The 16,176-nt window shown below is 40.8% G+C and overlaps 1 protein-coding gene across 1 annotated transcript in view; it reads right to left on the bottom strand.

Moving 5' to 3' along the window:
* The window catches only part of BORCS5 (BLOC-1 related complex subunit 5), a 62,659-nt gene that overhangs the window by 19,371 nt on the left and 27,112 nt on the right, over nucleotides 1-16,176 (bottom strand). The window contains exon 3 of the mRNA XM_059845807.1: nucleotides 157-314. Coding sequence (XP_059701790.1) covers nucleotides 157-314 — 158 coding nt within the window. The remainder of the gene's footprint in view (nucleotides 1-156; nucleotides 315-16,176) is intronic.

The raw sequence follows: 16,176 nt of genomic DNA, 5'->3' as shown, positions 1-16,176 counted from the left end.
GAGCTCACAGGGCACTGAGCTCACAGGGCTGCCCTGGTGTGCCTGGGCTGCCGCAGCTCAGCCAGCTCCACGCCCGGCCCCAGCCCCAGCCCCGGCCCCGGCCCCGGCCCCGGCCCCGGCCCCGGCCCCGGCCCCGGCCCCGGCCCCGGCCCGCACCTCCTTGATGCGCTTCACCAGCGCGTTCTGGTCGAAGGCCACGGCCTCTGCGCACTGGTGGAGGTGCTCCTGGTAGCGCAGGCACAGCTGCAGCACCTGCTGTGGGTCCAGCTTCTCCAGCTTGGTGTTGGTTGGAGATGTCTGCCCACTGAGGAGTCCTGCAGAGCAAAAGAAGAACCAGAGTTAATCTGACTGCTCATGCTGTTGGTTCAGCTGCAATCTGAGAGACAGAAGTGTGACATTTACATTCTCTGAAAAATCCCTTGGCCCAGGATTTTTCTCCTGGGAAGCTGAGAAGCCTCTGAGAAAAAGGAAAACAATTTTATCTCATTTGCTTCTCCTGTGTTGTGCTCACATGTGGAATGTGTTTGGAGATTGTTTACCACAGGTGATTGCTTCATTGGATTCTGCTTGTGAGTGTTTTCACTCATTTCTCAATCAGTGCCAAGCTGTGCTGGGGCTCTGGAGAGAGTCACAAGTTTTCCTTATTATCTTTTTAGCCTTCTGTAAGTATTCTTTTGGTATTCTTTAGTATAATTTAGTTTAGTATTCTTTAATATAATATAGTATCATAAAATAATAAATTAGCCTTCTGAGAACATGGAGTCAGATTCATTGTTCCTTCCTGCCATGGGGTACCCCACAAATACAAAACAGCAGCACAAACCCAGCAATAAGATTTATGAGGGGTGATGAAAAGCTAATTCAGAATCATTTAAGGATGTTTTGAATTTACAGCAGTGCATAGAACAGTTTGCCACAGAGCTTGGCCCTCCCTGACAGAGCCTAAACAGACACTAAATGCAGGTCCATCATGCACATCTCCTCAGTTTTCAGCAATGTGCAAGTCCTGTTTTTTCTCCTCCACAACCAATCCTAAACTGTGAAGAACGAGCCCTCTCCTAATTTATGTAAGACAGAAAAGGAAGGAGTTGAAATCTGCATTCTCAGAAGGGCACTGGAGTCATATTATTTTCACTAGACTCACACTGCCAAGACCAGAGCTCTAAAAATTCACTGGTCCCCCAAAATAAACCTGAGTAAACAAATGGCCCACCTTAAGTTAAATTATTGGGGTGAATTGCCTGCACTTTGCCTACCTTGCCTTTTATAAAGCTTCAGAACTCTTCTACCTTCTAAGGCTTTTCTTTACACTCTCAAAGACTAGCAATATACCTCTTTCTGTTTCTTTAGTATGGAATTAAGATCCCTACCTACTTTCATGACCAGGTTTCACAAAAAAGCTCACAAAAAAAAAAAGAAATTGGACTTAAAAGTGGGACACTGGTAATATTCAGAGGAGCAAAACTGCCCAGAGACATTTCTCCTGCCCATTGTTTGTTGCCTACATAGTGCAACTTGAGAATGTCTGCTGAGCTCAAGCATGTGTGTGCCACACTGACCACCTTCCCCACAGCAGCTGGAAAAAATGATGCTAAGCTCTCTCCCTTTTTTTGCTATTTCATTTACTTACTTTCATTTCATTTTCCTTCAGCATTAGCACAACGCTTTTCTTGTTGGGACACCATCTGTGACAAACTGCACATACACACAATGTGCTTTTCCCAAAACATCCATCAAGCTATGTAAACTGAATTCAGTGACTGCACGCATGTGCCCTCTGGGACTCTCATTTTACAGACAGGAAAAGACATTAAAACAGCAAATGTAAGCAAGTATCACACTAAGCAATTAAAAAGTAATAAATGCCAGTTATTTGGATTGGAAAAGCTCTTCTAAGAATGTACCTCAGTGGAAAATGGAAAGTATTTGGAATGGCCCCCGTGCCTATTGGAAGCTACAACTGGTGACACTGAGTTCTTGCTAAAGCACAAGACAGAAACCAAGAAGCAAGTTAGAAATATCTTATGAATGTGAGCAAGTAAAACCTTTTTGAAAACATTTGCAGATCAAAATGAAAATAAAACTAGGACAGTAACTTCGTCAAATATGAAGAAGAAGCAGAGTTAACATTTCATCAACACTCAACATCTTATTCTCCTAGGATGCTCTCAATTGCTCTCCACACAAAACCTCATCATAAGAGATTAAAAAAAGGTAATTTTGTTTTACCAATTTGTCCACTACAATTGTGTTGCCTCAGTCAAGAGGTCAGAAGAGGAAACAAACCATTTACTCTCAAAATCCTGTATTAGCAACAGTCAAGTTATTTTTTATATTTTGGAGAGAACAATCTCAAACAAAATCTTAGATGCAGATCTTTCACATCTATTTTCAGGTAAAGTACAAAACCGTGACAGGAACAAACCCACTGAATGAAATAAGACTTTTTAAAAATTGTTTACGTTTCATATTCTAGTGCTTCCTCAGTTCAGAAATTGTGATCTTTTACAATATTATCTTGTCAGGATGAATGTTCAAATAATGTTGTCAACTTTTAATATGCTGAATGTTCACATAGGAATGAAGAGTTCACCATACACCTGAGGCACTTATCCTGTCTCTGCACTGATCAAATACATGATGCTATCAGCCAACTAATTTTCTTTTATTACTAATCTCTCACCAACTTCAAGAGGAAAAAGAAAATTAGACACTGTTTGAAAGATTTAATTAACATGAAGTATGTATTTTGGCCAACTTATGCTTCTTATGAGAATTTTGAAGTGGAACAGGCCAAGGACTGTAAAATGAGCTAATAAAGAACATGCTACTTAAACTTATGTACTTACAGCCCTGCACAGGTTACATAATGCTAAAACAAAAATTAATAAACCTAAGCCTCTCATTTCCTATCCTGAAAAACACAAGCTCGAGTGAAGGGAGACATTCCCTATTCAGCTGGAATTCCTTCATAAGAAGCAGAGGGGGAAATACAATCCAGTACAAATGTTTGGACTAGGGATAAAAAACAAACATCATATGCTGCTTAAAGATAGACTATGGTATTATTCTGGGTGATGCATTAGGGAGAAACCAAAGGCATTAGCTTCTCCAAAGACCTCTGGGTTAATGCTGACAATGCCAGAGAACAATTTAGCTTATTTTCAACTTGCAAGAAAGGAAAAAGTACAGTAAACAAGAGCCCCAAAAGGCCATGCAGCCTGGCAGGAACTCCCATTGTCAGAAGGTCAATCCACCATTTTTTTGCTGCTCACTGTAACCACTTACTAACCACGCTATAAATCTTAACATTTCTTACTAACATTCCCCTCTGCCCCACTCAGGAGTGACCCCACCTGGAGCACTGCATCCAGCTCTGGGGACCCAGCACAAGAGAGACATGGATCTGCTGGAGTGAGGCCACAGCAGGGACACAGAAATGGTCAGAAGGCTGGAACACCTCTCCAGTGAGCAAAACAGAGTGCTGGGGTTGCTCAGCCTGAGAAACAGAAACCTCCAGGGAGACCTCATCAATATTTAAAGGGGCTTGTGAAAAAGACAAAGAGAGACTTTTACCAGGTGACAGAACAAGAAAATTTAAACTGGACATAAGGAAGACGCTGTAAACGTATCTTTAAACATTGTAAGCATGAGTGTGGTGGGAAGTTGGATGTGCCATCCCTGAAAGTGTTCAAGTTAAGGCTGGATGGGATTTTGAGCAACTTCATCTAGTGAAAGGGAGTGAAAGATGTCTCTGCCCATGACAGGGGGTTGGACTAGATGATCTTCAAAGATCATCTTGTCATCCTCCCAACCAAAACCTCCCAACCATCTGATCATCCTCCCAACCAAATCCATTCTATGTTTTAATTAATTTGCTGCATTTTGTTTTTTAGCAAATCTTATTTATATTACTATAATGTACTAGTAAAAATCTCTCCTCTTGAAAATCATTGCTTCCTTCTTAAAGCCTTGTCCCACATTTTGACCTCTCCACTGAACAGGGCCATCCCTCAGTGACTGGTCTACATGTGGTTTGTAAGAGGATATGAGATCACATCTGTTGCAATAACATATTTATTAGGTCACTCTTACAAGTGCCAAAAAGGGGAGAGACAGAGGTCACTGAGTGGTTCAGGCTCGCTCCTGAAACATCCAGAACTTGAACCTGGCCACCAGCATATCTCAGAGCAACCAATCACTGGTGTACTATCCCTTCTGCACTGAGGAAATGGTTTTCCTGTGATTTCTTCTGTGGGATTATTACTCCCCAACCCCACAAGAGCAGAGTTCTGCTCTTAAATGAAAAGAAAACAGCATTGAGAGCTTTCATTTCTTATTACACTGAATACTCATTTTTCAAGCTGCTGGTTCTCTTCCAAAGAAGGAAGCACACCAGGAATCCTCCGTGTGGAGGACTGTCTGGAGCCTTGGGAAGAGGCTGCTTGGCACATGAGTGATACAACACAGCCCAGCATGAGGAGGGAGGGCTCCACAGGGGGGTCGTGGCTGGAGAAAACAGGAATGGGAGAACAGGAGAAGGCCTCCTGCACAGCTCCAGTGCATGGACCAGAAGGGTTTGGCAAGTGCCAAACACTGCACAGTCCTGGCTATCCAATTACACCATAAAACAAGGAAGACCACAGACCACCTCTGTGCCTGCCATGATGACAAGACATCAAATCTCCCACCTACTCACACATCTGGTCAGTAAACAGCATGATCAGGAGGTGACAAACAGCAGCTGGGACAAAGAAAGAGTCACATTTCTAGAGCACAATAATGCTTCAGAAAAAACCAGTTCAATACACCAAGTATGTCGTGCACAGAGAAATATCATATATCACTACAAGGCTAGCTGACCCACAGACTTGACAAATCTGTTATTGTTTCCATATTCCTTGGCAAAGCAGAGGCATGTTAAAACCATTTTCCTCCTACTTAGTCATCTCCTTGCTGGTTCCAGGTCAACTTACACGTCCAACAAATCATATCCTACTGAGCAGAAGAAAGCTGTTAGTTTAAAAAGCATTTTTATGACTTGAAGTGAAGTTCTTGAAAGCAAGCTTTTCACGCAATGCTGGTTCTACACATACAGAACACAGTACCCCACCATAGCCATGTTCTGCTGCCTTAGTGGGCAATCCCAACAACATTCTGAGTGCTTTCCAATCTGAAAAGCATTAATATTTATTTTTGATTTCTGTCCTTCCACTTGTCAATCCCCTTTTCAACCAGTAACAGCAGGCATTACAAAAAGGAAATCAGTAGGTTGTTAATTTATTATTAAAGACAGCAAAGCATATGATGTTGTGGGGTCTTGTTACTAATTCTAAGGCCAGAAAGAGTTGCTGTCATGAGCTAACCAATCTTTCTGTGGAATATAAGAGAAGATTTCAGAAGTTATACCTTCCTAAATCAGACCAGAAGTTTACCAGTATTACCAGTTTACCAGTAGAATACTGCTTCCAACATCTAACAACAGAGGACTTTTAGGGAAAAAAACCCCATCTTTTTCATGCCTCACAAGATATTAATAAAAATTTCAGGCAGAAAAGTTTGTGCTCAGTGAAGCTGTGGATACCTGAATTTCACTACTACTTTTTGAAAGCTATATCTTTATCTCCACAATGTCTTGTGACAATAAGTATGATGCTTATGTACACAAGATGAAGAAACCCCTTCTCACTTGCTTTACACTCTGTAGTTGTGCTGTGACATGACAGAAGTCTGAGCAGGTTGTACTTCATTCCAACATCTTTCCAAGCTCAAAAACCCCACTGGATCAGTCTCCTCTCCCACAGATGACTGAATTTCTTGGATTACCTCTGTAATACCTTCAAACACCTCTAACCTGAGGCCATATTTCTCTCCTTAAAAGCCAAGTCAATTCTCCTCCAGAGTATATTGGTCACACCTCTGAAAATGCAGATACTTTTATAAGTGCTACCCCTTTGCAGGACCTGCTAAACACCAACATCCTTTTTAAGAGTGTGCATTACAGTGCACATCATTCCCCCAAGACCAAGGTTAAACAAAGCATCAGATTCCACACCACTTGGTTAGCAATGGCTGGTCAGCTTTACAGAGGCATTCCTGGTGCTGGTACCTGGTTTTGGAGGGTTATTACAATGGGCATTACCAATTTTTGTAAAACCCCTTCTGTGAACATTTCTCATTCACCCTCATAAAGAATTATGCTTTTCTGAAAGTCTTTTCTGAAGACAATCCAACAGACTCTCCAGCAAGCTTCTAAATAACCTAAAAAGCTTTTAGGTTTTTTTTTTTATTAAGTACATACAAGTAGAAAATGGCTTTCCTTCAAGCCATTTTGAAGGAGATTTCTGTTCTGCTTTTCTGATGACTCCCTAAGTAATCCACTACAGTTTTAACCTTTCACTCTCCTAACACAAGCTTCTTTTTATCTGGGTTTGGGAGGTTTTTTGTTTGTTTTTGGAGTGGGGGTATCTTTTTGCCTACAGGTCTCTTCATACTGCTTTAACTACACTGCTTTTTCTTCTACCATTCTTCAAACCCACTTGTACTGCCTGAAACTTATTTCAGCCATTCCCCACTTCTCTTGCCACTCTCATTTTTTTAATGCTATTCCACTTCATAAAATTAATCCAAGACAGTAAAATTCTTCAGCTCTTCTATTCCACATGAATTTGAGTAGATTACAGGTACTATGGTGTATATATAATAAAGTAATTTCATTTACTATCATCAAGGCAGCATTAGTTTCAGCTCAAAAAGAACTAGTGTTTTTTATGTCTCCAGGAATTTTTCTGTGTTCCAAGGGTATTTAAAAACTACCAACCCCACAACTTGCCTCATCAAGCATTTCCAAAGCTCTTAGGTAGAAGCTACCCAGTCTGGCCTCCATGGCCAAAGACTGACTGTCATCGTTGTCCTCCTTGTTGCTATTTGCATGGGAAGATTGTTTTGCCAGCACCTTCAAGATTCCTAAGTACTAAAAAAAGATCCACACAAGAAACAGATGAAATTACATCCCTAAAGACAGAGTCTTGTTTCTTGACCATTGCTGCTTGCACATGTTTGGAGGCAGCAGATTGTCATTAGCTGCAATAGAGAGCTCATGTCCATATATTCTCTATGCAGGTGCACTCCAATATCATCTACTGAAAAGAAAGAATTCACACCTATGTGCAGCACAATAAAAGGTATTAAAATACTTGCATACAGGTATTGTAATCAGATTTACAGGACTCTTACTGACTAAATGCTTTGAATTCTAATTGTGTACTTCCTCTCTCATTCTCAAAAACCAAGAAAAGACTAAATTTTTCAGCAAAGCCTAAACAAGTATAATAGCTTTTCTGAAGGTTGTTTTGGTTTTGTTGAGGAGTTTTTAATGGTTTGCTTTTGGTTGGTTGAGGAAGGTTTTGTTTGTTTGTGTGTTTTTAAGAACACCTGAGTTAGGAAACATCAATATTTATACACTCAAATTTGAAAACTCAGGCCACCCTTAAGAAAAAGGCAATTAGTAAAAGTCAATCATAAAGAAACTGAAAAAATGAAATAAAAATAAAATCACTACTATTCATCCAGAAATCTTTCAGCTGAAATGTTCATGACCACATGATCTTTCACTCAGAGCAGTTAATTTTATAAAATCTCACTGAAAAAATACCTTGTACTAAAACACATATTCACTCCAAAACAAAAGCTGGCTTTGTTGCCTGTGTATATTTTCAATTCCTTTGAACTTTAGTGGGGCAGCACAATGACTGTAGGCAAACTGAATAGCTATTGTGTGAGCAAAGAACACATTTGTATTGTTGCAAAGAATGTTGGCTGCAGCAGCAGATTTTCCCTCTACTTTGCAGTCAGTACCATGTGACCATTTACTTCTGCATGGGTGACACATGGGCTGAGGACTCAGGATCCTCTTGTCAAATCCTTTAAGATGCAACTTTTCTGACCACAGAGCCCAGATATGCTCTCTGTGTCAATTTCCCACCTGGGTCTCCTAACACCCCATAAGTTACAGCCTGCAAGACATTAGTCACCAAGATATATAAACATAAAATCACCTCCCCTTTTGTTCCTCCACCATGTGTCTTAAAAAACAAACATTAAGAGGATTCAGGACATATAGGCTTCTATAAAAATGCAGCTTGCTACCATTCTAAGACAAACCCCCCACCCTGTTACACATCTCCACCTATTGAGGTCACATAACTTACACTAAAGAAATTGTGATTCAGAGGGGAATTTTCTGTTACTATTATTTACATTAAATAATTATTTGTTTGTGATACTTAAAAGAAGTGAAGCCAAAATAAATCAGAAATGCTGCCTCATTTAGGTTGTTAGGAATCTGAATGTCCAAAAGAAAAGGAAAAAACAGTGCACCATCTGCAGATGCTGAGATTTCAGTCTGGAGTCACTAAAGATGTGCCTCTTTGCAAGTATGAGACTGCCCAGGGATTACACCTTCAAAAAGTTCCTAGAGGTTGCCACAAAACTGGAAACTTCTTTTGAAGCTTCATGTAGGGAAAAAGGTACACAATATACTCTGAAGAAAGCACAGCTGCACTTTGTCAACTAAAAGTGTCAAGATCCTGCTTAGTCCATCTCCCCATGAACTTTTCACTTCTAGAGCACAGAAGTAGTATGGAAAATAAGTGGTTTTGACTGCACAGTTCCAATATCATAGGGCCAACTTCCTGCAACAGGCCTCAAAGTATAAAAATAGAGACAAGGGTGGAAAAAAGAACAGGGTTATTCACAGGGAAGTGAGAGACAATGCTCTTGTGCTATGTAATAAACTGTGTTTGCTTTGCAACACCCCTTTTTTTCTTGAAAATGCACCACGAGAGATCCGTGGGCTACAATCATCTGATCGTACAAGCATGTCATATCCAAGGGCTGCAGCTGACCCTGTTATTCTAACTGCTCTGCAAACCCAAAAGCTAAAAGACTAGCATCATCTTAAAAGATGAAGAATTGAGACATCAAGACATGAGACTATTTATCTGAGACCACATGGAAGCTGCTGTCCCTTGGCCTGATGACTTCAGCACCAGAACATCCCTCCCCTCCTCTGACCCTCAAATACCAAACACCAGAGGGACAGGCAGCAGAGGAGCCTCATTTCCTACAGCAGCACAAGGGCTGAGCACTGAACATTGACACAGCCTCTCCCACACCGATTCCCAGATATCTACTAAAGGTTCATAAAAGCCAGAGCCAAATCAACAGCTTCTTCCTTCTGACTCCCACATTCATGCTCCACAGAAAGGAAGATCCAACTCCCACCTTCCTCATCACGTGCCTCACCACAGCTCTTGCACAGAAATTATTCACTCCACTAAAACCACAGACAACTAATCCTGTGGTTTTCTCTTTCCTCTAGGGTAGCAAAAGGAATCAGAGCACCACAAGATCAAATACTAGAGCTAGTCCCAGGAGAGGCAGGAGAGGGGGAAGGAAAGGGCAGAGGAGAACTTCTCTGTTCTAGCAGCAACAAGATGTCACTTCAATTATTTTATATGTGCAAAGCCTTGAGTGAGTCTCAACTTTACCTGTCCCTCCATCTTCCTTAAAATAATGGGACCTTAACTACCTTTTGTATCTCTCTCGCTGCAAAGCTTTCTAGGCTGTAGATGGATGAGAAATGGGACAGCAGGATCAAATAAACTCAATTTCTTTTAAAAAATTTTAAACACAGCAATGTTTATTTTATTTTAGGGAAAAGTGCATGGGTATTTATCCATCACACAGCCCATACCAGCAGGAAAAAAAGCCCCAAAACACCAGCATTTTGTGATTTAGAGAAAAAGTGACATCTAAAATCACTTCTAAGCACAAGGGCACCCAGATGAAGTTGGGGTACATTTGCTATTCCACAATAACCAGCCTGTGTACACACACTAACCCCAGGAAAACAATGGGGCACATGCACTGTGCTGCTTACACCAAGAGCTCAGAAGTTTGGAGAAAATTAACAGACAGCAGTGTCAGTTTACTTTTGGGCATCTTCTTCAGTTCAGATGTAAATCTGAGAGTCTTGTTTGCAATTTATTTTCACAGCATGGTACAGAGCAAGACTGATCAACTGGCCAGTTACTAACAGGTTCAGCAAGTCCAAGATTTCAGTTCTTTTCCATGCATGGAGAAAACTGTTTTAAAAGTGGTAGAGAAAACCTTCACAAAAAGAGTTCCTTTTAAAATCAGTAATATGATCTCTTGGTGAATGTTTTATCAGTACTTTATAATTGCAAACCAAGCCCAGTGCTGGTGCTTGTATAACCATCATTTATACTCATGAAACACAGCTCCTCTTTGGTACCTTTCACAGAATCACAGAATATTCTGAGTTGGAAGGGACTCACAACAATCATCAACTTCAACTCATTTACTTCCTATCAGTTTTGTACCCACACAATACAGTGGACAGAACGATGGCACATTGCCAAGATAAAAAGAATTATGGCCATATCATGCCCTTTGCCTATTTTTCAAGAGCACTATTTAAAATGTACATTAAAGAAGCACTGTCCAAAATATACTATTAGCATGTCTTAGCCACAGGAACAGAAATTTATCTCTACCATGTGCATTCAGGAAAATACAGCAAATAACAGGAGTAAACTTGTACATGCAACAGAGTTGACATTTTCTACTTTATCTTCTTTTTCTACTCTGAAGTCTTTACCAGTCTGACTTGAAATGGCTGCACTACTCAGGAGTAGCAAAGTCCAAGTGGGGTTGAGGAAACATTTGATATTTTATAATCCATACATACATAGCTCATACATCATATACTTTACAGAAATTAAGAAATGGCTCCTTACTTTTTCTTATAACAAGTTTAACTGGATTCTCTTGTTTTTTAGGGTAAGTGGTTATCAACTAAAAAGTCCAGAGGGAAACATGGAGCTGGCATGAAATTTTAACAACCAAATTTAGGATACTGAAATGACCTAAAAGCTAAGTTGGAGAGGGAAACAGGCTACAACACACAAATTATTTACTTCTGACAATATTCTTAAGAAACTAATCACTCAGCTTGGAGGGCCTTATTATGGCACCTAAAGCATTCAACAGTTACAGTTACACTTAGAGAAGTAAGTGGCTCTCTGTGCTCTGTATTACCTCTGTATTTATCATCTTCTGTCAAATAATGTCAAGTGCAACATGCCTTGAAGAAAGACAAAGTGCAAAAAGGAATCCTTAGCACAAAGTGTTTTACAATTCCCAGAGGAGGGGGGGAAAAAATAAAGCAAACTGCACCTCCTCAGTTTACATTTCTTCTGCAGTTCAGTAAATGAACTCATTAGTAAAAATATTATGAAAGAGTGTAATCTCACTATTAAAATAAGCTGCTACTTAAGCAAGCTTTCAATACCTAATGACAACATTTGTGTGATCCTGTCCTTCTAGGAGTACTGCTTCTACCAGCTACAAGTAACAGCCCAGGCTCAGGAAGCCTAGGAGCTTCTTGAGCCTGACTCGAGCACGTGCACTTCCCTGTAGTTAGAAATAGCCAGAATATAACCATTCATTCATTCCTCCACTTAACCCCCTCAAAACAGGGCAGCTGTAAAAACATCCCCCCTTATTTTTTATTTTTTTGTATCCAGCCTGCTGATGGTGTGCTCACACACAGCATGAACCAGTTTCCTATGTCTGTCATGGAAAGTATCAGTCATTTTACAGCAAAACATCACCACAAAGGTTTTAAATAAGTGGCAGGTGGAGTTTTGATCATCCTAAATCACATCTCCCTCAAGGTATGTTGGGGTATTAGTTGTTGGTTTTTTTGGGTTTGGATTGAAGGCACTTGAGATGGTAGCTTATATTTGGACTTAAATGTTTACTATTTTTTATCAGTAAAATAGTTTTATTACTGTGATTTTGGAAGCTTTTCATTAGAAAGTACAAAAAGGTTAACAATTTTTTGTTACAAGGTCTTTTAAGACTAAACTATTTCATTAAGAACTGACACTTAGATTATTTTCCCTTTTAACCCAATAACTGATCCCAAAGAGCTGCAATGTGGACTTTTCTGCCCAATTACAAAATGCTACTCAAACCCAAGAAGAAGAAGGAAGAAGAAGCATGAAGAAGAAACCCAGGACAACACCCTGTGTCTTCTATCTTGCTTCTATTTACAACTTACTAAACATCTCAAAACTTAAATTTTTCATCTAAGTGATACTCCTACACTACTCTCTATTATCTATTTTACACTTTTGTAGATTCTAGCCTATTTTAAAGTCTAAGAAACTTTCTCCATTAATAAAAGTCAAAGTCACTGCCCCCCTAAAAGTCAAAACCCCAAAACAAACAAAAAAATATTCCCAATACTCTAAGTTTCCACAAAGGTACTTGTAAGTTCCATTACAATACCTATAAAGCTTTTCCAGCTGGAAAACCTCCTAGCACTTGGAAAAGTCCCCTGTCCCTGTTAAAGACACACTCTCAGAACGACATCCTGAGTAGATCTTGGGGTGCTGTCCCAAAATTGGAATTCATCTTGTTGCTCTGCCACCCCTCCTTGCCTTTCTTGTTCCAGTTCTGGTTCTCACTAAGCTCCTGCACAGATGGATTCAGCCCACCAACCTACCAGAAAACCACCTACTTGTCACTCCTGGATTCTCCTCATCCCACTGAGCCAAGCTGGCTCACAAGGGAGCCAACAAGCCTCAGCAGCAGCAGCACAAAACACAAAGCCATAGGTATGTCCTCCCTCCTCACAGCTGTTAGATCAACTCTCCTGCTCTGGGGATGATCTGGAGACAGACAGACAGACAGACAGACAGACATTCTTCCACAGTCTGGGGCAGAGTCTGGCATGCAGACTTATAAAAGCACCTCCCTGAGCACAGAATTCACTCTTGGCATAGTCCTTCTGCACTGTGAGGAAGATCATGTTATGGATACACGCAGCATTGGAATACCACCAGTGAGAGTAATTGTGGTACACGGGGACATACCAATACCAGATGCTCCTAATGCTAGAAAATATGCACAACAGCCAAATAGAACTAAAAACACTGAACAGTTACTCAGCTGCTGAGTTTAATATTAATATATACACATGTCCATAAAGCTCACTTTCTCTTCATTAAAATAATACTTGGTTTGTGATGCTGACAACAATTAATTCTGCAGCTATTAAACAGAAAGCAGCTGTTCCAGATGCTGTTTTCAAATCAGGTCCTCTGCAAACATCTCCACTTTTGCAGTGATTTTAGCACTGCTTTTTCAAACAACACAAAAACAGACTGAGAGGTAGATTTCAGTAAAGGCCACACATTTTCTGAAGTTGTAAGAGAAGAATTTTGATCACCTGGGATCATCTGTAACCGCAGGGGTGATGACAGAAGAACCTTTTTTTGTTCTGAAATTATGAAGCATTTCTTGTTCTTACTAATATAAATACATATCAACATGTTGACTCCACATCTCTGCTCTAACAATAAAAGTCTAAAAGAAATAAAAACAAACTGTGGTAGTGCAGACACATATGCATCTCTTCCTGGACTGGAGAAGAAAGAATAGGAAAATCAGCTCTACAAAAACACAAGCAACAGCAACACATAACAGTATCTGCCTCTTGAACTTATTTAAAATTAAGGTATAAAACCATTTAGAACATGCTAGAACTTGAAAGTCCAGAGCTTTGACTTCTTAAGAATCTACTAAAAATTCACTAGAACCTTAACTATTTTCATCCAACTGTGTAGTTATTGAATGTGATTCTTTTTCCCTTCTTTTGATTTAATTTAGGAGAGGAGGACAGCACTTGCAGCAGCAGTTAAATTATCTGTTCAATTCTGAAAGCTTTTGGTAAAGGAGTGGAACACGTAACAAACCTGATTGTTCCTCCTTCCCAAGTGAAACTGCCTGCACTTATCAAAGGCTCCAGCCAACACAAACACAACAGCTTTTTCTTTTCCTTGCCCAGTGTGCCTCGAGGGCTGATGCACTGTTCTTTGCTCATGCCTGGAGCTGAGTCACTGCAAAGGTCTCAAGTGCACACAAGTCCAGTAAGGTCATTCCAGAGAACACCAGAGAACACTCCAGTCTGCTCCCTCCACACCGTGCTAGCTGAGTGCTCTGAAGGAGACAGCATGGTCCAGCAGGATGTGATCACATGGAAAAGCTTCCAGAGGGTCACACATACCTAAGGGAATCCCATAGCAAGAGGGTCAAATGTAAAGCTTTGCCTCCTTACACTGCCACAGCAGCTCTACAAGGCTGGTGGTGAGAGCCAGCTGAACATGTTACATTGTTTAACTGATCTGAAAAGTTTGGGCTCTGAACAACCCACCCTTAAATCCTGTAAGGTTCTGGAAGAGAATGGCCCCATTTCCCACAAGTGCTCAGTATCCTGAAGGGCTGTTTGGTAACCACACAAACACCTTAGAGATGTTTGGATAGCTCAGGTTGCTGATAGCAACCTATGTACATGGTGAGGCTGAGAAAGGGAAGGATACACAATACAAAAAGTACCTCACATCCATATTCCTAGAAGGCTCAGTACTAGCACCTCTTCCAGCCTAGGAGAGCTCTTTTCTAGTTTAACTTGAGCCTTTTTAGAAACAGCCTGCTCTGAGCTAGAGTGCATGAACACAGAGCAAACACTATACAACTCCTATTCTTGTTAGATGTTTTAAAACAATTTTTTCTTAGAATCCCTGTCACTTCTATGCTCTGCAGGAGCATTCATATAGGGGATGATGAGCAGTAGATATTTCAGTATAGACAACCCATAGATTAGATGCTGTTAAAGATTTCCCATGGTTTTTTTAAGATTGTTTGTTTTGTTTCTAGGAGCAGTTTTTTTCTAGAACTGTTCTATCACTACATCCACTCATCATACCTACATCTTTTCTGAGGTGCTTTCCAAGACTGCTCACTTTGAAATTCACCAAATACTTACCAGTTGTTGCTTCTTGGCTAGCGAGTGGTCCCTGTTGAAAGGCAGCTTTCACTGTTCTGCTGCCCATGTGATGTAAGTCTTTTTCTACAGAGAAAACTCTGCATTACTTGAAGTGTAAGATATGATGAAGCTTCAAAATAAGGACATACAGAGACTGAGGGTGAGGGGATGTCCTCCTATTCATTGGCCAGGCACAGAAACTACCAGAGGTCACAAAAGCTGAACTTCTTTATTCAAGCAGAAATTCCTATTGAAGCCAAATGAGGTTTTGTTGAATGAGGGCCACAGGGATAAGCCTGTAGCACACTCTGGACTGGGAGCAAGTCAAAGCAAATTACGCAACAGCTGTCAGGAATCTGTGTACAGGTCTGCAGTGCAGGAGGAGCCCTGGTCCATCCTTAACTTCTGTCTATTTATGTCCCAGCACCGAGACCCCTCCCAGGAAAACAAGCCGTGCTTTAGTATATTTTTATTAGAACAATTTATAGCAAAGAGCTCTCTCCTCCTCTTCCTCTTTCCCCTCCCCTCCTTCCCACTGTTCCCTGTCTTTCCTCTTGCTGTGTTGTGCTGTTTGTGTGGAAAAAAACGAGTTCCCGCCCTTGCCAAGAGTGACATCAACTCATTCTTATCCGGTGATGTCCAGCAGAATCTTCCTCTGATAAACATTTGCTCAGTGTCAGAGCCCCAAGGTTACTGGCTGCGTTTTGCTTTCATTGTTGTTTGTTTTCTGACACTTTGCTGCTCGTTATACATTAAAATCCTCCCCCCTGCATGTCTTCGACCTGGAGCCGAGTGAGGCGGTGAACAGGACATTCCTTGCTGCTTACCCGGGTCTCCCACCACCCCCTTTCCCCTGAAACAAGAGTCTGTTTGTCTCTCTGTGAACAAGAAAAAGCTGATACTGCAGAGAAGCAGAAAAAAAAAAAAAATAAAAGGACAAACATGAAAAAAATTCAGGAGTGCAGACCTATGTCTTTTTAACCTTAGGTTTCTTTTTTTTTTTTTTTAACATATTTTCTTATATCCTTTCCTAGCATGCTCTAAAGTTAGTGAAGAGCCATAGGTGATTAATGGACTGGTGTCCCTTCCTCCCACCTGATGGAGAGCCTGTGATTTCCCCTTCTCCCCTCCCTCCTTTATCCATCCTCCCCCCACAAGCCACCAGCTTTCTGGAGAAAAGGGAAGAAATGATCCTTTTCCAGGCATGTTCCCCATCCTCCTTACCCAAGCTGACATTTATCTGAAATACATCAACC

Source organism: Haemorhous mexicanus, chromosome 5 (genome assembly GCF_027477595.1).
Source record: "Haemorhous mexicanus isolate bHaeMex1 chromosome 5, bHaeMex1.pri, whole genome shotgun sequence".
Lineage (NCBI taxonomy): Eukaryota > Metazoa > Chordata > Aves > Passeriformes > Fringillidae > Haemorhous > Haemorhous mexicanus.
This window is presented reverse-complemented; position numbering and strand designations above follow the sequence as displayed.